This window comes from Polypterus senegalus, chromosome 3 (assembly GCF_016835505.1).
Source record: "Polypterus senegalus isolate Bchr_013 chromosome 3, ASM1683550v1, whole genome shotgun sequence".
NCBI classification, from domain to species: Eukaryota; Metazoa; Chordata; class Cladistia; order Polypteriformes; family Polypteridae; genus Polypterus; species Polypterus senegalus.
In genome coordinates, this window is record NC_053156.1 from 61,916,582 (window position 1) to 61,937,297 (window position 20,716).

At 39.2% G+C, this 20,716-nt stretch overlaps 1 protein-coding gene across 1 annotated transcript in view; it reads left to right on the forward strand.

Moving 5' to 3' along the window:
* Positions 1 to 20,716, forward strand: part of ppm1j (protein phosphatase, Mg2+/Mn2+ dependent, 1J) — a 121,493-nt gene that overhangs the window by 67,702 nt on the left and 33,075 nt on the right. Inside the window, exon 2 of the mRNA XM_039747301.1 lies at positions 19,985 to 20,096. Within this exon, the coding sequence (XP_039603235.1) occupies positions 19,985 to 20,096 (112 nt within the window). The remainder of the gene's footprint in view (positions 1 to 19,984; positions 20,097 to 20,716) is intronic.

The window sequence follows — 20,716 nt, forward strand, 5'->3', positions numbered from 1 at the left end:
TGTGGAATTCTGGCTGTCATCTGGCAACAGGCACATCATTCATAAAAAACCTGAAAAGTCATTAGCATCCACTTCTGCAGGACCATCAGTCCAGGAACCATGCAGTTCAGCTCAAGAAGAAATGAACAGCATTCAGCCCATGCTGTCTGAGATGGTAAAGATTCTTGGGGGAGAAGATGTTTCAAGACAAAAGCTGAAGAACATGGCAGAAAATGAATCAGGACAGTGTTCTGTTATGTAACTGTAATATGTGAAACAGAACTAGTGTAGCTATAATGAAGGTATTGTTTATTAGTGAGTTAAAATGATAAGGGAATCTTGCATATAATGTTCTAGAGCAAGGTGGCAAAATACTACTCCCTGAAAGAACTTTTTTCATTTTTAAAATGGAAGGCAGTTTTATATCAATAAAAGAGATCAGAAAAAATAAACTATTTTTCACTTTTGTTATTTGCTTATGGGCAAGTGAATTTAACTGGCCGACAAGTGGATTTTCTAAGTTTACTTGTCCGTGGACAAGTAGAAAAAAATTGGATTTCCACACCCCTGAAATAATAAAAATACAATTCTCTCCTCCCAGCAGCTCCGTCACACTCCCTCCCAAATCCGGCTCTCTGCTGGGTCTCCACTTAGTCCTTTATATAGTCCTTGACCTGGAAGTGCTTCTGTCCTTCCGTCTATGTGATTCACTAGCACTTTCCTGATCAGATGGAGACTTGTATTGTCTTCAGCCCGGAAGTACTTCTGTCCTTCCGTCCCCATGACTAGAGAATACTTCCGGGCTATATTGGAAACAGAAGTCCCTGTGTCTCCCTGCAGCATCCCCTGGCAGCACCCACGGCACCCAGCAGGACTATGAAGCCGAACTAAATTTCCCATAGCGCCCTGTGAGAACCGAGGTACCGCTAAGCTGTAGGGCAGTCGCCATCTAGCATCCTGAGGGTTTCAGCCATTCTTCACAGGATGTTTTATCAGGAGAAGACTGCACAACAGTTTGTTCATTATTAGTTAGTATCCTTATGTCAATAGGCGATATCAGTGGCAACCTGTGATTGATTACCTTATATCATCTTTGGACTTTACTTTGCTAACGATTTGTATCGAGTGATTAAACATCATAAATACACTATGCTAGGGGTTGGGGTTGATTTGTTTCTAACCTATTTTTGTAAACCTTTAGCTATTTGTATGGAATGTTATTTGATTTTAATAATATCAATAAATAAATAAATGCACTATGCTTTATCAGGCTGTATATGCTTTATATTAATAATAATAATTAATTTTATCAATACTAGGGGGCTGCGCCCTGCTCTCTTTGCTTGCCTAACTCCCCCGCCCCCCAGGGCCAGTTACTGTACTTTGTGTCACTGCTGCTTGCGTTGTGAAGGGGGGGGCCTGGGGCTGAACGCACGCTAAGGAGATGCGGTCGGATCAGGTGGTGGCTTGCTGCTGCTGCTTCCGAGCTGCGTATTCTGCTTGTCGCACTGCGCATCAGTCATTTAAAAGCCTGTACAGCAGCTGTCCTTTTCTCTTGCTGCCTTTTCTCGCAGGACGTCAAAGTGTCTTTCGAGAGTATCATGTCTTGGCCCAAGATTTTTTTTATTATAATAGAGAGATTATTTTATTAATAGTATTATTTTATTAATAATACATTTTATTATACATTTATATTTATTTTACATTTATATAGCACCTTTCCCATGCTCAAATCACTTATTTGCTATAGAATGTTTAAGTGCTCCTTCAGCAGAAAGGTACAAATCCAATTACATTTTCAGTGTCAAGATACAAATTAGCAACCTGACAGCTTCCTATGTTATGGGGTTCAATGTAGTAGGTGTGCCCTTTTAAAGGCCAGCTGAAGCAGTGGTTTGTAACATATTAATAGAAAACAAGAGGGTTAGAGGATGTACTATTGTAATTGTGTAGTTGTGAATGAACAGTGTTTTTTTTTTTTGGTGTTTTCAAAAGATTGCAGCCTCTCTGGATGCTGAGAAAAAAAGACACAAGATTTCACAAATACTGTATACATGTAAAAAGTGTGTTGTAGCCAGAATCATGGTATACTGGCACTGAACCTGGCTGTTTAAACATTATCCTCTTTTTTTAAAATAATAAACCACCAGTAGGGCAGTGTGTTTGGCAAGAGTGTTGTGCTCTCCACTCACCTCTGCATCAGACTCCCGCTGTGTGCAGCAATGCAGTTTGACAACTCTCATATCCTCATCACTGTCCCAAAAAGAATTTGAGATCAATTACTAGCACAGGAAGAGATGCCGCTGCATAATTTACCTTCAAGTTAATTTTATATATGCATGTGCCATTTTACAGGAGGTGAAATCTGACGTATGTGCCTTAGCAAGAAAAAAATACATATTATGAAGAGCAAAAATAATTGATTTACTTAATGTAAAATATTTGTGGTATCGTTGTGTCCATCTTGCCCTGCCCTGCTTATATGTTGTGCTTTTTCTAAGTTTAGAAGGAAGAAAATAATGGCAGGTGTATTTTGCTAAAGCATAGTCAGTCCACTGAAAGCTGTTTGCACAGTTGATGATTTGAATTTGTTGTGAATGTTTTGCAATAAAATCCTTCCTGCTTACTCAACAAATAACTTTGGTTAATTTGTTTGACTCACCATGCTGGTTTACTTTGAAAGGAAAGTAGCCAGATAAGCTGATTTCTTCTTAGCCAACCATTTATACATCTGTGTTTTTCAATATTAAATGAGGATATCTTTTTTTTGTCACAATGCATGGCATTTTAACAATGAAGACACTCTGTGACCTAACTGAAAATTACAGGAACTGCAGTAAAAGCAATTTTTTTTTTTATTTTTGGGCTCGGGTTGAACTGCAGCAGGGGCACCTTTAAAAATGGCAAGCCTGCTGTGTTGCGAAAAGAATTCCATCTAGTGCAAGAAAGGTAAACAGTCTTTTTAAGGATAACAAAAAAGAGTCATGTAAAGAGCAAATGATTCATATCGGCACCAGAGCTACATTGGTGTCTGAAGAAAAGCTGCCGCCGGATTTCAGCAAGTGCTAAGTGCTGCAGACCTTGCAGTGGGGAGTAGCTGGAGAGTCTAGACGCTGAGACCCAGAATCTGGATTGCCATTTGCAGCATCAATACAGGGATGAAGACAGCTGAGCTGGCAGATGCCATTGGAGCTTCCGGCTCATGGAGTAAGGAAAAAGTGTGGCAGATTAAGTTACCACTGACCCCAGGTGAGTCATGTGAAGCAGGGCCGATACTAAAACTGCACGAAGAATGAGAAAGATTGCAGAGGCACTACAGAGAAGGAATGAAGGGTCTCAAAGTTGAGATCCAAGCCTGAACTGTGATCACAGTGTCAGTTCAGGGAAGGAAAACATCTAGGATATTGGTATATCTGCAGCTAACACAGAGAGTTTCACCTGCTCACTTGTAATCGACAGGTTGCCACACAGAAGTGCAATGTTTAACACCTTTGCTTCACTGCATGACAGCACAGCACTCAAAATCTATGCTGCACTATCTGACAATGCAAAATTTAACATCCCTTCTGCACCACCTATCAGAAAAGTGCTCAAAACCACCCTGCAATTTTGAAGCACTGTGCACCGTTTCAAGAAGTTGGAAGTGCTTGTTTGGGACTGCAACTTCAAAGGGAAGGCTATATAACAGTGCTGATACGTTGTAGCAGCCAGGAATGAGTCGCCAGTAGTATAAGCTGGCATTCTATCACCAGTGGCAGGGGTGCCTATAAAAGCCTACAATGTTGTGAACAGAATTTCATCTAGTATGGTGGAGAGAAGGAAGGTTGATATATTGTGCGTTCAAGAGACTAAATGGAAGGGGAGTAAGGCCAGGTGGATTGGAGGTGAATTCAAATTGTTCTATCATGGTGTGGATGGGAGGTAAAATAGGGTAGGAGTTATTCTGAAGGAACAGTATGTCAAGAGTGTTTTGGAGGTGAAAAGAGTGTCAGGCAGAGTGATGATTATGAATCTGGAAATTGGAGGTGTGATGATGAATGTTGTTAGTGCATATGCCCCACACCTTGGGTGTGCAATGGGCAAGAAAGAAGTTTTTGGAGTGAGTTGAATGAAGTGATGAACAATGTACCCAAGGGACAGAAAGTGGTGATTGGAATGGATTTTAATGGGCATGTTGGTGAAGGGAACAGTGGAGACGAGGAGGCAATGGGTAGGTATGGTGTCAAGGAGAGGAATGAAGAAGGTCAGAGAATAGTGAATTTTGCCAAAATGATGGACATGGCTGTGGTGAATACGTGTTTTAAGAAGAGGGAGGAAGATAGGGTTACGTACAAGAGTGGAGGAAGATGCACACAGGTAGATTACATCCTATGCGGAAGAGTTGATCTGAAGGAGATTGAAAACTGCAAAGTGGTGGCAGGGGAAAGTGAAGTTAAGCAACATAAGATGGTGGTCTGTAGGATGACGTTGGAGATGAAGAAGAGGAAGAGAGTGAGGGCAGAGCCAAGGATCAAATGGTGGAAGCTGAAAATGGAAGACTGCAAGGTTGAGTTTAGGGAGGAGGTGAGACAGGCACTGGGTGGCAGTGAAGAGTTACCAGACACCTGGGAATCTACAGCAGATGTAGTAAGGGTGACAGCAAGAAGGGTGCTTGGCATGACATCTGGAAAGAGGAAGGAGGAAGAGAAACCTTGTGGTGGAATGAGGAAATACAGGAGAGTATACAGAGGAAGAGGATGCCAAAGAAGGAGTGGGATAGTCAGAGAGATGCAGAAAGTAGACAAGAGTACAAGGAGATAAGGCACAAGGTGAAGAGAGAGATGGCGAAGGCTAAAGAAAAGGTGTATGATGAGTTATATGAGAGGTTGGACACTAAGGAGAGAGAAAAGGACCTGTACCAATTGGCTAGACAGAGGGACCGAGCTGGGAAAGATGTGCAGCAGGTTAGGGTGATAAAAGATAAAGATGGAAACGTACTCACAAGCGAGGAGAGTGTGTTGAGCAGATAGAAAGAGTACTTTGAGAGGCTGATGAATGAAGAGAACGAGAAAGAAAAGAGGTTGGATGATGTGGAGATAGTGAATCAGGATCTGTAGCGATAGTAGGGAACAGGTTGAGGAGACCCTGGAGAGGTGGAGATATGCTTTAGAGAGGAGAGGAATGAAGGTCAGTAGGAACAAGACAGAATACATGTGTGTAAATGAGAGGGAGGTCAGTGGAATGGTGAGGATGCAGGGGACAGTGTACATAGAGTTGGTGAAGGTGGATGAGTTTGAATACTTGGGATCAGCAGTACAGAGTAATGGGAATTGTGGAAGAGAGGTGAAAAAGAGAGTGCAGGCAGGGTGGAATGGGTGGAGAAGAGTGTCAGTAATAATTTGTGACAGACGGGTATCAACAAGAGTGAAAGGGAAGGTCTACAGGACGGTAGTGAGACCTGCTTTGTTATATGGGTTGGAGACGGTGGCACTGACCAGAAAGCAGGAGACTGAGCTGGTGGTGGCAGAGTTAAAGATGCTAAGATTTGCATTGGGTGTGACAAGGATGGATAGGATTAGAAATAAGTACATTAGGGGGTCAGCTCAAGTTGGAAGTTTGGGAGACAAAGTCAGAGAGGCAAGATTGCATTGGTTTGGATATTGTGCAGAGGAGAGATGCTGGGTATATCGGGAGAAGGATGCTAAGGATAGAGCTGCCAGGGAAGAGGAAAAGAGTAAGGCCTAAGCAAAGGTTTATGGATGTGGTGAGAGAGGACATGCAGGTGATGGGTATAACAGAACAAGATGCAGAGGACAAAAAAATATGGAAGAAGATAATCCGCTGTGGCAACCCCTAACGGGAGCAGCCGAAAGAAGAAGAAGATGGCAATGGCAAATAGTCATTTTAAGGATAGCAAACCATCTAAAAGAAAAAAAGGATTATGTTGGGAATTGGCACCAGCATTACTGTATATATTCATAGCTTGATCCACAACTGGAGTGCCTTGGAATTATTTAGTGGCAGTCTCTGCACAAGTGGGCGGAGTGGTGGCTCTGAGGCTAGGAGTTTGCACTTATAATCGGTAGGTTGCCGGTTAAAATCCCGTAAATGCCGAAAGTGACTCTACCTCGTTGGGCCCTTGAGCAAGGCCATTAACCTGCAATTGCTGTGTCCTGGGTATTATGTTAATCTGCCTCCTGCCCTGCATGTAGGCCTTCCAACCTGCAGGGAAAAACCTAGAAGTTGGTGGCAGAATTGGCACTCCGGCCATCATAAAAAACCTCACACTGTTCCACTACTTCTGAACTAGTGTGGTGCTGAGGTGTCACCCATTGTATAGCAACACTTGGGTCCCAGTCTGGGATACAGTGTTGACTCGTCATGTGGTGGTGCGGCAATGCACTGTATCAGCACGTGCTCCTAACCTAAGTGAATTGACTTGTACATGTATGAGACACATTCGCTTCCTGATAATGTTTTCATTGCATTTCTTTAATTTTAGTTTTACACATCTCTCAGTGCACATTTTTTGTTGTTATCATGTGAAGTGCAATGTTAGCTAATACTTAAACTGTTGCTGGGCTGGACTCCTGACCAATGAATGAGGCAAGGAGATGGGTTCACTTCAAGTGCTTGTTCGGGTCTGAGTGCATTCCATTTTCATCCATGGGGAAATTAGACTGACAATAATTTAGTAAAAATACATATGTTTGAGATAAGAATATGACTGGATGACTTGACGCATGGATTATGAGACACCAGTAACGCAAGATTATTTTATGGATTTTTTCATACTGTTTGCTGTTGTGTAGCATTAGTCACTATTGACCCCTTTCATATCAGAAAAATTGTTATCTCCATTCTACACAAGATCATGTGATTAATATTTTTTCTCTGCTATCATCACAAACTGTATTGGGTTAGTAACTGATAAAACAAAATTACTATTTTTCGGTGGAGTGTCCCTTTAAGTGAGAGTCACACAGTGAGTCAGTAGTGGCCTATAGTCAAACCCTGAAGGCCACACTGCCTGCCTAATACAGAATTAATTATTAATGATAAACTGCTTTGTGTTAATCCACACTAAAATAGGCACTATTAAAATTACTTTTTAACATGTACTTTTATTAATTCTGATGATTTAAATAGAGCATGGTGGACTGACACCCTGTCCAGAATGGGTTTATTCAAGTCAGCTTGTGAATTAAATAGGTTATTGTGGCTTTGAACTAGACTATAAGGTTAGAAAATGAATGAATGGGCAGCATGGTGATGCAGCTGGTGACTCATATCTTTAGAGCCCAGGTACCCACTTGGATACTTTATCCTTCCAACAACCCAAATTCATTAAGTTGATGGTGAGTTTAAATTGGCCATATTTGGCTATGTGAGAAAGTCAGCTTTATTCAGGTTTGCTTCTTGCCTTCTACCCAATGCTTTTGTGGTACATCCTTGTAGCCTTATGACTCCATTTTGGAAAACTTAACCGTAGGTTTTTAAAATGAATATGTAATTGATCTGTTAATGATGAAATTTTATATTCCAAGTGTGTTCACTATGCACGCCATCCTAGGTAGATTGTTGGATGGATGATTGATGAATCACACAATATAAAATACTGATTTTTCTCACATTTCAGTGGGCTTTGCAGCAGAGCTTAGTATAACTGACAGCGTAAGAATTAAATACTGATAGATTTATTTGTAACTCATTCATTCTGCTCTTTTAATTCTATATCAGAGGTCTCACAGCTTGGCTGCACATTTTCATTCAGCTCAGTTGTCTTAGTCAGAAGCAAATTATGGCTGCTAATGCACATTACTTTTTATTGCCTTAATTTTAGTTTACTGTCTTGTAAAAGATCCAAAACTCTTTTTTTTTTTTTTTTTTTGCCCAGCCAGCTTCTAAATACATTAGTTTTGTCAAGAACAGGATATTCTGCCTAACAAAGCTCTGCAATTCTGTTCATATAATTTCTCAAGTCAAATGTTGAAGGTCTTTAAAGTCCTGCTATCTCCTACATTATTTAGTAATTTATTCTTTTTATCTGTTGCTCACTGTGTAAAAAAAACCTTTGTAATATTCCCTTAAAGGATTAGTTTGGCATCTTCAAGTTAAAGTTATTTGTTCACTAACATGGTATATACATGGCATTATAAAATGAAGGATTTTTGTAATAGATTTTTAAACAATGCTTAACTTGCTTATTTGCCGTATAGTGGAGGATAATAAAATAATAAAAACTGAGAATGTTTTTAAGTGAGTAAACTTCCTGATACCAATCAGTCCATAAGCACGTAAAGAAAACATGCAAAAGTCATGCAGACCCTATTGGTGTGAAGCAGCTTTGACCGCTAAAACATCTGTACTAAACTTACTGAACTTCAACCTGTTTAAGGCTAAAAATATGGCAGTTCTTGTCACTTCATTGCACGCTATTTGTGTGTTAATCTTTCTCCTACTAAACCACCAAAGCATGTGTGTGCATGACTGTAGTGGCAGCATTAGGCAAAATGTTTTTGAAATAATATAATCAAAATCTATTTTGAGTGATTGGAATAAGCTTTACTTGAACGTAAGTGTGAATTCGGTGATTATTTGTCGAGTTCTCTGTAGAGCAGAGACGGCCACTCATAACTGGGCATCAACATTAAATACTGTCAATAACACCACTTGAAAACGACTATTTAATGTGAAACCACAGCTCGGCAAGTGAGGCAAAGCACATCCACCTTTTAAAATAGCTGAATCTCCCAAAACCAGTTTGTTCTTTTCTCCTTAAAGTGCAGTGTTCTGAAATATATATGCAATCTCAATGCACATATCAATACTCAACAACACACTTGACTAGAAAAATAAACATATTCAATATATTTTAAAGCCATTGTTTTTACCTTAATCAATTCATTACATTTATATAGCACTACTCAAAGTGCTTTACATAAACAGAGAGGAACCACTTCAACCACCACCTACTGTATGTGTAGCATGGATGATGCAACTGCAGCCAATCTTGCATCAGTACACTCATTACACATAAGCTATTAGAAGGTGAAGAAGAAAGAGGGAGGGGATGATTAGGGGGTTAGAATGGACCAGGCAGTGACAAGCAATTTAGCAAGGACATTGGGATAAGCCCTATCCTTTTCAAAAGATGCCCAGGTATCTCTAATGATCACAGAGAGTTAGGATCTCCGTTTTACGTCACATCTGAAGGACAGCACCATGTTTACAGCACAATGTCCTCATCCCTGCACTGGGGCATTGGGCTCTACACACAGACCACAGGGTAAGCGCTCCCTGCTGGTCTCACCAACACCTCTTCTAGCAGCAAACCTAGATGGTCTTGCATCCAAAACTAGCTGGGTCCAAACATGCTTAGCTTCAGGTTGATTACCTGTTCTGAAGAGTAGGTGCTATGGCTACTTTATCTCCATTATCAAGCACAACCTGAATATTTTTTTTAAAATGTATAAAAAATGCTTCTGTTTAGACCGCAGTTTCATTTGGCATTCATATATATGATCATTGTGACAAAATAGCATTGACTTGAAAATTATCAAACCTATCCTTTAACAAGTAATATTAACTCTTTGAGGGCTGAATATTGTTTTACTCAGAAATCAACATAAAACATCTGTTGCTGCATGCTGTGGCTGCCAGTTTGCCAAGAATGTGTGGCAGGCTTGCTGCCAGGCTGTCTTCGCGTCATGGTCGTAGTGCATTACATTCTGGTTTCTACCTCTTATCATTGTTAAGTGATAAGCGAACATTGTCAGTACCACTACTAGCTGGGGACCGATCAGCTAAAGCTGGAACCTCACATTCGTTTTCGATCTCTTGTATCAAAAACCGAGTCCTACAAGTCATAGTTCAGTTCAGAAATAACAGGCAAAACGTCATCCACAGAGTATTTTGCTTTTCGCATTCATTTTGATCTCTCGCCAGATGTCAGTGCCATTTTTGCTGTTGTGTGCGCCTTGCTACTCACGAGAGTGCAGGGAATTTCGGTCAAACCAATAAATCTAACTTTACTTCTAGCAACGAGAGTCCAACTAAAATGTAATGGTTGATTCTGTCACAGTTTACAGTTGATTACCATCGTCAACTCCTCCTTTTGACAAAAGTTGACATCAGCCCTGAAAGAGTTAAAGTCTAGATAATAGGTGAAATGACTGCTCACCAGCTAAGAGTTCCACTGGCACCTCTTTGCCTTTGTTATAAAGATGATGTTTCAGTGAAATGCTGGGAAAGTAGGGAAAAAACAAACCTTTTGGACGATTCTCACAGAAAATGTACATTATTAGGAATGCCTCACTAACAGTTCATTATTATAAACAGCAAGTTTGGCAAGAAATTTAAAGGAATGAAATCCTTCAGGCACTGCATCCCTGAAGGACACCCCAGTCTACATTTTTTCATACAGTGCCTTTCATAGAGAAACCTATCTCTCAAAAGTGGTACCAAAGTCTAAGTGAACTTTATTGTCATCTCAACCATATACAAGTATACAGATAGACGAAATTGCGAAGCTCAGGGTCCACAGTGTAACAACATGAAGTGCAAATAATAAATTAAAAATAGAATTAAAATTAAAAATTTAAAAATTAAAGATTAAAACACAAACAAGACAAGACATTATGCAAAGATAGGACAAAGAAGTAGCAGCAATATTGATGTGTAAGATATGTAATATAATAAATAAATAATAGATATAGATAATACAGAAATTATCTGTGTATGATAATAGTTTAAGACGTGTGTAAACAATGACAAGTCAGAATGTTTCACAGCAGAAGGATAAAGAGTGACAAAATCCTTAAAGGTCAGTATGAGATTTTCAGTTTTTTTTTTCTTTCTACATGCACACTCATCTTTGCAGGACAGTAGTTTTCATGTTTAAATGTTCTGTTTTTAGAGGTTGTTGAGGCTGTGGGGAATGTCCCGGGGGCAGCCTGGTGTTAAGGAGTCTAACAGCTTGGGGGTAAAAACTCTCCTGCAGCCTGGCAGATTTGGCTTTGATGCTGGAATATCTTCTCTTGGATGGCAGAAATGTGAAAAGTCCATGTGAGGGGTGTAAGGGGTCCTGCACAATTCAGCAGGCCTTGTGGACACTACGTTTGTAAAATATGTCCTGTAGTGAAGGGAGAGACACCCCAATAATATTCTCTGCTGTCTTCACTATCCTTTGCAGGCGCTTGCGGTCGGATATGTTGCAATTGCCATACCAGACAGTGATACAGCTGGTCAGAACACTCTCACTGGTGCCCTTGTAGAATATGGTGAGGATGAAGGGGAAGATGTGCTCGCTTCAGCCGCCTCAGGAAATGTAGTCTCTGCTGGGCTTTCTTGATTAATGATGAGGTGTTATGTGTCCACGTAAGTTCCTCAGTTTTTGTGCACACCGAGGAACTTAGTACTCCTAACAATCTCCACATCTAAACCGTTGATGCTGAGTGGGATGTGGGCAGGACGTGATTTTCTGAAGTCCATGATTATCTCTTTTGTCTTGGCGACATTGAGAGATAGATTGTTGTCTTCACACCATGCAGCCAGCCATTCCACCTCATCTCTCTATACCTACATAGTATATTCTTACAGTTCTTGTTCAGGTAGATGGAGCAAATAATATCTGTTTACAAGTCTGACTCTTTGTTCAAAAAATATGCAGTTCTGTCTTCTGGAAAGCTGATGTTCTAAATTATTTCTAGCTTTAATCCCAGTCCTTTGAATAAAAATAAAATTACCACCTGAACAAACCCCATGCTATGCAACTTTAAAGGCTTCTGCTGGCCATGTTAATTTTAAACAATAACATCTTAAGTCGGACTCTGCTTTGGGGCCCTAAACAATCAAAAGCACATTAAAATTCCTTTTGGGACTTTTTTCCAAAGAGATAGAGAGTCAATGGCTTGATCTCCCAGGCAAATAAGCAAAAAACCCAGTGACTTGATTAATGAGGCTTAGAGCAGAGTAGAGAAATTATGGCTTGTGTAGCATATTAGACAAAGAGCAGCGCAGTGGCATGCTGCCCCGCAAGGCTTTGGCATGAATTTTAATTGGGATGAAGCTGTTGAAGTTCTGCCATTCACAAGACATTGCACTTTGACTCCGTGAACCTTGTATGTATGGACGCAGCTTGAGTTTTTGCAAAACAGACAGAACAGGGGAAGTCCTTGTAGAAAATGAAACCGTCCTCTACCTTTTTTCTCTCTGTAGTGTGTTATTGTCACTAGTGTCTTATTTATCATTAAACTGAAATAAAACACCTTCACTTTGCAATAAGAAATAATTGCAATCTGAGGCAGGGGAAAGTAGCACATAGTGTCTGATGCTCTCAATAGGAGGCTCTTCGTGCAAGATTTGAGGTTGTGCTGTATGTTGCTATATAAAAACAATTGACTAAATGAGGTTTTAAAGCTACAGTGGTTGGTGCTGCTTGCCTCATGGTACCAGGGGCTTGAGTTCTAATCTCACATCTGGTCCATGTCTGTGTTGTAGTTTGTGCATTTTGCTGTATCTGTATGAATTTTTCTCTAAGTACTCCAGCTTTCTTCCCACAGCCCAACAATATTTATGTTTGGCTTATTGGATCTTCTGATTCTTAATTTGTCCCATTTCACATGTGTGTAGGTGGCCATGCCCTCTGGTGGATTTTTGTGAAGGGTTGGTTTCTGCTTTGAATCCAGTGTTGTCAGGAAAGGCTTCACAAACAATGACCTTACATTTGGGTTAAGTGGGATTGAGAATGTTATATTACAGTATATAAGCTTTGATTCCACCCTTTGTAAGTACTGTAAATCTTTATAAATAATACACTACTGAGGCTGTTCGTTTGTCTGTCCAGGATTTTAAATCAACTGTAACTCGAAAATTTGGTACACATATATTATGTGACATCTACTTTCCGCTTTCAGGGTGATGATTGACCTCCAAGGTTGTTCCTCTTTTTATTTTTATTTTATTTTATTGGAGACTCAACTCTCAGCAGTGGCCAGCAGGTCGGCTGTGCGGCACATGGGTGCGGGCACCGTTGTCATCCCAACCAACTTCGCCATCGCTTCCCCTACCTCTTCATATCTTAAATCATTCTTGAGGCAAATTGAGACTTAAGTGCCAGCTTAAGAAAAAAATTTAAAGAAAATGTACTAAGTAATTGCAACACAAACACTGACTTAATCAGTTTTAACATGAAAAGATGCCAACGGAAGAAGAGAAGAAGCGGGCCACTAGGGTGGAGAAAAGAAGAGCTGCACAGGAAGAAGCAAGCGCATCAACCTCTGAGCAAATGAATGCTAAGCATACAGAGAAAGAGTATGACAACTAGGAATGCTCAAGTCAAGTGTATTCACTGCACGTTATCATGCAGTGCGCCGTTTCTGGTGTTAAATAATTGAGTTGTGGAGGGCACTGCATGAAGCAGCTGGTGGTTTGAGATTTTGATGTACTTCGCTTTATGATACAGTACAATAGATACCATATCTTAAAAGAAACAATGAACTTCGTAAAATAAAACTTGTTTTGTCATTGATTAATTTATTGGTCAAGTACAGGGTTTACTTGCTTGAATCTGAGCTTTGTGGTACAAAGAAAAGACTACAGAATAAAAAGTTCCTTTGTCTATTATCCAACCCACTTAATCCAGTTTAGTGTCATTAGGAAGACATTGTCCTAGTATCAGTTCATCACAGAGCATATTGATGCACATGTCCACATTGTCACTCAAAAGGAGCCAAGTCCCCAAATTAACCTAGCCAGATATTTTTGAAAACACAGACTTAGTGAGCACATGCAAACTCCACCTAGCACTCTGCGGCTGTGAATTGGATGCTTTAGCTGCTATACAACCGTGCCATCGTAGGAAGTTCCACATATAAAATCAAATTGATTAACTCTGATCTTTGTGATGGTGATATGAAAAAGGCTATACAAATAGAGGCTTTATAGTACAACTCAAACTCTTAATTTTTGTGGTAGTGCCTAACATGAAAGGTGCAGTAGAAAGTAAAAAATGACTGATTCTTTAAGTATAAGAAGCTTACGCTACATGTGGAGTCAGGCTTCAACAGCCACATAGCTGCAGAGCAGTGGAAGCTGAGAGGATCACATAACTAAGAGGCACCGTCCTGAGCCGCTGACCACTTACAGTATCATATGACAAGGTAATAATGTTAGACTCCCCTGAAAGCTAACAATAAGTAGAAAAGTGAATCTGTAGAATGTGAAATATGCTGGAATGTGCTCCTGCAGAAAACAAGGTGCATGATACTGTGAGCAGATGGGGAGGTCACTTGTGTTTGACTGCTCGGGCTCTAAGTGGATGGAATGTGTGCTTTAACGTATCAGACTGAAAGAAGAAGTACTGATACAATTTTCAGATACAGTGCCTTTAATAATAAATATTCAACCCCTTGGAAGCGACTTCTGAAACCAATTGGCTACACCAGTGATGATTTAAGTGTGTCATGTTAAGGGTGGTGAATGCTTATCCATTCAGTTGTCTTGTTTTATATTTAGCAGTTCATTTAAATCACTTTGCAAAGACCTGTTTTCCAATTTACATCAAAAAGTGCTTTTTTTGTTGATCACTGTGTAAAAAAAAAAAAAAAGCCAAATTAAATCCAATGTGATTCAGTGCCGTGCAGCAATACAATTTGAACATTTCCAAGGGAGGTGAATAGGCACTGTAAGTCTTAGTAGGTTATAAAAGATATTTGTATTCATCCAGTTTTCAAATCTACTTAATCTAACTAGAGTGAGTTCCCCCATGATGATAAGCAACAGAAGGTACTACGTATAGAAAAAATATTGGGCCTTTTCTCCTGTTAAAAATTAGAGAAAAAGATGTTCAGGTGGACTAAACATTACTAAATACAAATGTTTCATTACTTAATACAAATGTTTCACCTAAAAGCCAAGATTAATACTGTAAAGTATGGCAATAAATTGTTATATTTAAAATGCCATTTAATAAATGATAGTTAATGAAGCAGTTCTTCTTACATTGAGAAGAGTATTGCTTGTTTTGTCAGGAAGCATTAAGGTGGCCTGTACTTGATTACATGAGCAAAGGGATTCCCCCAGAGAAGTAACTTCTCGGGGAGATTTGTCAGTTGCTAATTGCAGCAATGGCAAGCCAGCCTGGGAAACATCATGTACAGCTTCACAGCTACACAGCAACAGATTGTACCTACTACAATGGCAATAGCAGCAAACATTTTTAGGAATCAGAAAATGGGTAAAGAACATGTCGAAAGTGAAAAATCAATAAGAAAATCTCCAGAGGACAAACAACAGAAGACAGAAATCGTAGTCGAAATGACACACTGAAATATCAATTGCCAGTCTAACAAGAAATCAGTAAATAAGTTAGGCTGTTTTAAATTTAATATCTGTAATATAGGAAATGGTGATTTTTTTTGTTTTTTTGTTTTTTTATCATGTATTGTAAAGAAGTCACTTGACACTGATTACCATCACGTGATTATGGAAACTGTTAAAGGATTCACAAAAAATGACAATAAAATGGTGATAGAAATGGACAAAATAAAAATAGAAAATCAAAAATACAATTGAAACTTCAGCTTCAACTTTATTTTCATACAGTATTTACTCAGTACAAGGAAAATCTCCAGCAATAAACAAGAATACACAACAACAGAGCAGAATACATAATAATAAACAAAAGACACCTCAGGTACAAAAAATGCACAAAATTCCCAGTTAGCTTTGTGATTGGTCATTCTTCCCACAGTGCTCTGTGACTTTTAAACACTGTGAATGCGGGGGGTGCTCTTGTAGCAGCCCCTCAACTCAAAATGCCAAGAAGGGCGAATGGGTTTTACTAATTGATAATTAAATGGGATAAATAAGGACTCATATGCAGTACACATTATAAGAAGATAACACAATAAACATGAAGTCCCACTTTAGATGTTCCCCTTCTCTCCTTCTCATTTTTATATACCTGGCCTCCTCTTGGTTGTGCTAATTAAACACTTGCCGCCAACCATCCTATCAACTCTACACTCCACAGAGGTCTGGCTCTGAGACAGTGTTAAGTCAATTCTTGGAGTCATTTCTGTCCCAAGTCCAACATTACTTTTGTAGGTCTATGTTTGCTCCAGAAACAGTTAGCTAAAGTTCCCTCTGGCAGTTCCAGTGTCCTTGATTCCCAGAGCCTTTTATGTGGCATGAAGAGCCAGGCCCCCTAGGTGGTATTCACGCTTCATTCTCTTGGCACAGGCCCACAGGTTTCCTATTGAGACCATTTATCCTTTATGCATCAACAGTTAATTTCATCTGTGGTGTTTCTTTCTAGTCCTTACTACACTTCTCGTTATATAGCAAATTGCCCTGTTTGTAATCCTTCTTGGGCACCCCACAAAAACATATACTGATCTCTGGTGTTATCTCTGTTACACACTGGGATAGCAATATGTGTTGCCAGTGTATATTCCTTCCTTGTTGTCGGTGACCCTGTTACCCAGCCTGCAACACCAGTCCCTATCAGGTGCTCTTCTACAGTGCATATAATGTCATGCAATCAAACAACTCAAGACAATAATATTGTATTTAAAACAAGTAAATTGCCATCTTTCCAGGTATTATGTAAAATTTTTCCTCCTTTAATTTGAAGTTTTCATAAAATTGTAAAATGTGATCAGTTTGTTATTTCAGTAACTGGTAAGTTTTTTTTCTTTTATATATATATATATATATATATATATATATATATATATATATATATATATATATATATATATATATATATACACACACCTAAAGGATTATTAGGAACACCATACTAATACGGTGTTTGACCCCCTTTTGCCTTCAGAACTGCCTAAATTCTATGTGGCATTGATTCAACAAGGTGCTGAAAGCATTCTTTAGAAATGTTGGCCCATATTGATAGGATAGCATCTTGCAGTTGATGGAGATTTGTGGGATGCACATCCAGGGCACGAAGCTCCTGTTCCACCACATCCCAAAGATGCTCTATTGGGTTGAGATCTGGTGACTGTGGGGCCATTTTAGTACAGTGAACTCATTGTCATGTTCAAGAAACCAATTTGAAATGATTCGAGCTTTGTGACATGGTGCATTATCCTGCTGGAAGTATCCATCAGAGGATGGGTACATTGTGGTCATGAAGGGATGGACATGGTCAGAAACAAAGCTCAGGTAGCCTGTGGCATTTAAACGATGCCCAATTGGCACTAAGGGGCCTAAAGTGTGCCAAGAAAACATCCCCACACCATTACACCACCACCACCAGCCTGCACAGTGGTAACAAGGCATGATGGATCCATGTTCTCATTCTGTTTACGCCAAATTCTGACTCTACCATTTGAATGTCTCAACAGAAATCGAGACTCATCAGACCAGGCAACATTTTTACAGTCTTCAACTGTCCAATTTTGGTGAGCGCGTGCAAATTGTAGCCTCTTTTTCCTATTTGTAGTGGAGATGAGTGGTACCCGGTGGGGTCTTCTGCTGTTGTAGCCCATCCGCCTCAAGGTTGTGCGTGTTGTGGCTTCACAAATGCTTTGCTGCATACCTCGGTTGTAACGAGTGGTTATTTCAGTCAAAGTTGCTCTTCTATCAGCTTGAATCAGTCAGCCCATTCTCCTCTGACCTCTAGCATCAACAAGGCATTTTCGTCCACAGGACTGCTGCATACTGGATGTTTTTCCCTTTTCACACCATTCTTTGTAAACCCTAGAAATGGTTGTGCGTGAAAATCCCAGTAACTGAGCAGATTGTGAAATACTCAGACCGGCCTGTCTGGCACCAACAACCATGCCACGCTCAAAATTGCTTAAATCACCTTTCTTTCCCATTCTGACATTCAGTTTGGAGTTCAGGAGATTGTCTTGACCAGGACCACACCCCTAAATGCATTGAAGCAACTGCCATGTGATTGGTTGATTAGATAATTGCATTAATGAGAAATTGAACAGGTGTTCCTAATAATCCTTTAGGTGAGTGTATATATATTCAAGTACTTTTTCTCACAGTACATCGGTTGTATTTAAATACTGTGCCCCTATCAAAAAAAAGGAATAGAAAAGAAAAGAAAAGAAAAAGGAAGCTGCAGTTTGAAATAAGCTAGGGGAATCTGGAGCTACTAAGTGTGATTGTCACATATTTAAGTTTCGATATATGTGGATAAAGGGCTGCCAAAAGCTAAAACATTCCTCTGCTAAGTGAAACCTAGTTTTCAATTTTTAAATAGTGCAGTACCTTTTAAATTAAAATGGTAAGCAAGACAGGTTAATCATATTATATGGCAAACCTGAGTTGAACTTTATTACCAGGCATCATAGTTGCTAAAAATGTTTCTTGGTGTTACATCCATGCCTATAACAAAGTTTAGACAATTAACAATACCATATACAGTGCATGATACCATCACATTATTTACAGTACTAGTGAATAATAATATATTGCACAAAATGCAAGTAAATGCAATTTGACAATGCAGAACTGCAGTAACACACAGTAAAGTTTGGTAGCATAAAAATAATTTTTATCATTTTCATATATAATAATTGCAAGTGGTATTATACTAAAGAGAGGTAGGAAAGTTTAATTTCTAGTTTCACCTATTAGCCACAACATTAAAAGCACTGATATGTGAAGTGGATAACATTGATTACCTTGTTCCAGTGGCATCTATCAAGGGGTGAGAGGTCTTAGGCAGCAAGTGAACAATCAGTTCTTGAAGGTGAGATATAGGAAGCAGGAAAAATGGAGAAGCACATGTTTCTCGCCGACCTTCACAAGAGCCAAATTGTAATGTCTAGATGACTGGGTGAGAGCATCTCCAAACTAGCAGGGCTTACAGGTTCCTGGAATGCAGTTGTTTGTATCAATCAAAAGTCCATGGTAAGACAACCAGTGAACCAGCAACAGGGTCATGGGCTCCCATGGCTCATTTGATGCATGTGAGACGAGATGGAATAATTCTGAGATGAAAAAATTTGGCTTCTTGAAACAACTGGGAATCTCATTGGGAGAAAAAAAAATCACTAAGTACCACAGGTTTTTTTTTTTAACCCATACGTATAAACTCCATGTATATTTACAGTTGGTAGTGTGTGTACCTTTTTGTGTCCTTTATTATGTGGTAAATGTATTGAGTTAGCACATGCTGACACTTGAAGTTTTGAAATATAATAATTAAAGTAATTCAGCTATTTTAATCAGTATTGAAAATAAGCTGTTTCATTCAATTCTGTATACTTTGTACATCACATTAGGAGGCTTGGTTAAAACTAATGTATTTTTTGCATTATGAGATAATGGACAACAGAATATTCTTTCTATTAGCTTGTATTTTTGCCAATGCTTTGATATCAGTATTGAGCAGTATAATAAATCTGTAAGATTAATACTTTACAGTGGCGCTGTGGTAGCGCTGCTGCCTCACAGTAAGAAGACCTTGGTTCGCTTCCCGGTTCCTCCCTGCATGGAGTTTGCATGTTCTCCCCGTGTCTGCTTGTCTGCTGTTTCCTCCCTCAGTCCAAAGACATATGGGTAAGGTGCATTGGTCATCCTAAATTGTCCCTAGTGTGTGCTGTGGACTGGCACCCTGCCCAGGGTTTGTTTCCAGCCTTGTGCCCTGTGTTGGCTGGGATTGGCTCCAGCAGACCCCCGTGACCCTGTGTTAGGATGTAGTGGGTTGGATAGTGGATGGATGGATGGATGGATTAATACCTTAAAGGATTATAGTTTTTCCTTGAGAAAGATAAATACTGAGAATTTTATGTAAATCAACTTCAAGATACAGTATATTATAGTCTGAATATCCAAAAGTGAGCTGAAAAAGTCTAACATGAGCTTTTGGACTTTATTAAGTAACATTGCATGTCTTGTGAATGTATATTTCACATTTAAGATTTTACATTCTTCTGTTTTGGCCATTTAATTTCATTTATTTCTGTTAGGAATATTCTGGGGTGTGTTGTTTCCTATAGTTTCCCACTAATACACTTTTATTTCTGTTTTTTCTTTCCAGAGTAGTGAATGCGGGGAAGAGCTTGTTCAATGAAGATCAGGCATCCTGTGAGATTGTGTGTGTGGAGAGGAGAAATTCAACAGATGCTGCAGAGAAAGATGAAGAATGTGCTGTAAGACTGCAAATGGACTAGATTTTTTTTTTTTCCTGATATTATTTAAATAATGTCTTGGTATGCCATGCTGTGAAATGTAATCTTCAAGTGAAACATTGTATGATTTGTAATTAATCATTGGAAAAGCATGAATATTGGTATCAAACTGATACTGGTAATTGTAATTACTTGGTAAGGTGCTTGAAGTAGCTAAGATGTAACAGTTAGGTGACATACCCTTTCTTTGCAGAGATGCAAATGGAAAGGGATTTCCTATTTTTGTATTTAGCCGAGTTAATTAAAATGTAAACAGGAGACAAATGATTCCTCTTTCAAGTGATCCATCTAAAGATTTAATGGATGAGGGTTACCTTTAGGAGCTGAGATCACTTATGCAATCTCATATACCTTAAATCTGTTAAGTGTAATTTGAAAATGATTTCTTCTGTGTGACTAGGAGGTGACTTTGTCACTTAGCTGAAAAAGAACGTTACTACCTTTCCAGCTAAGGTATGACTGGTAAGTAGTTTCTCCCATAGATTTTTTTTTTTTTTGTAAAATGTTTTTTAATACATTTTAGGGTAAAATAGGACCAGGCAAATTAGATATTTGAGAAAGAACCTCCTACACACCACTTA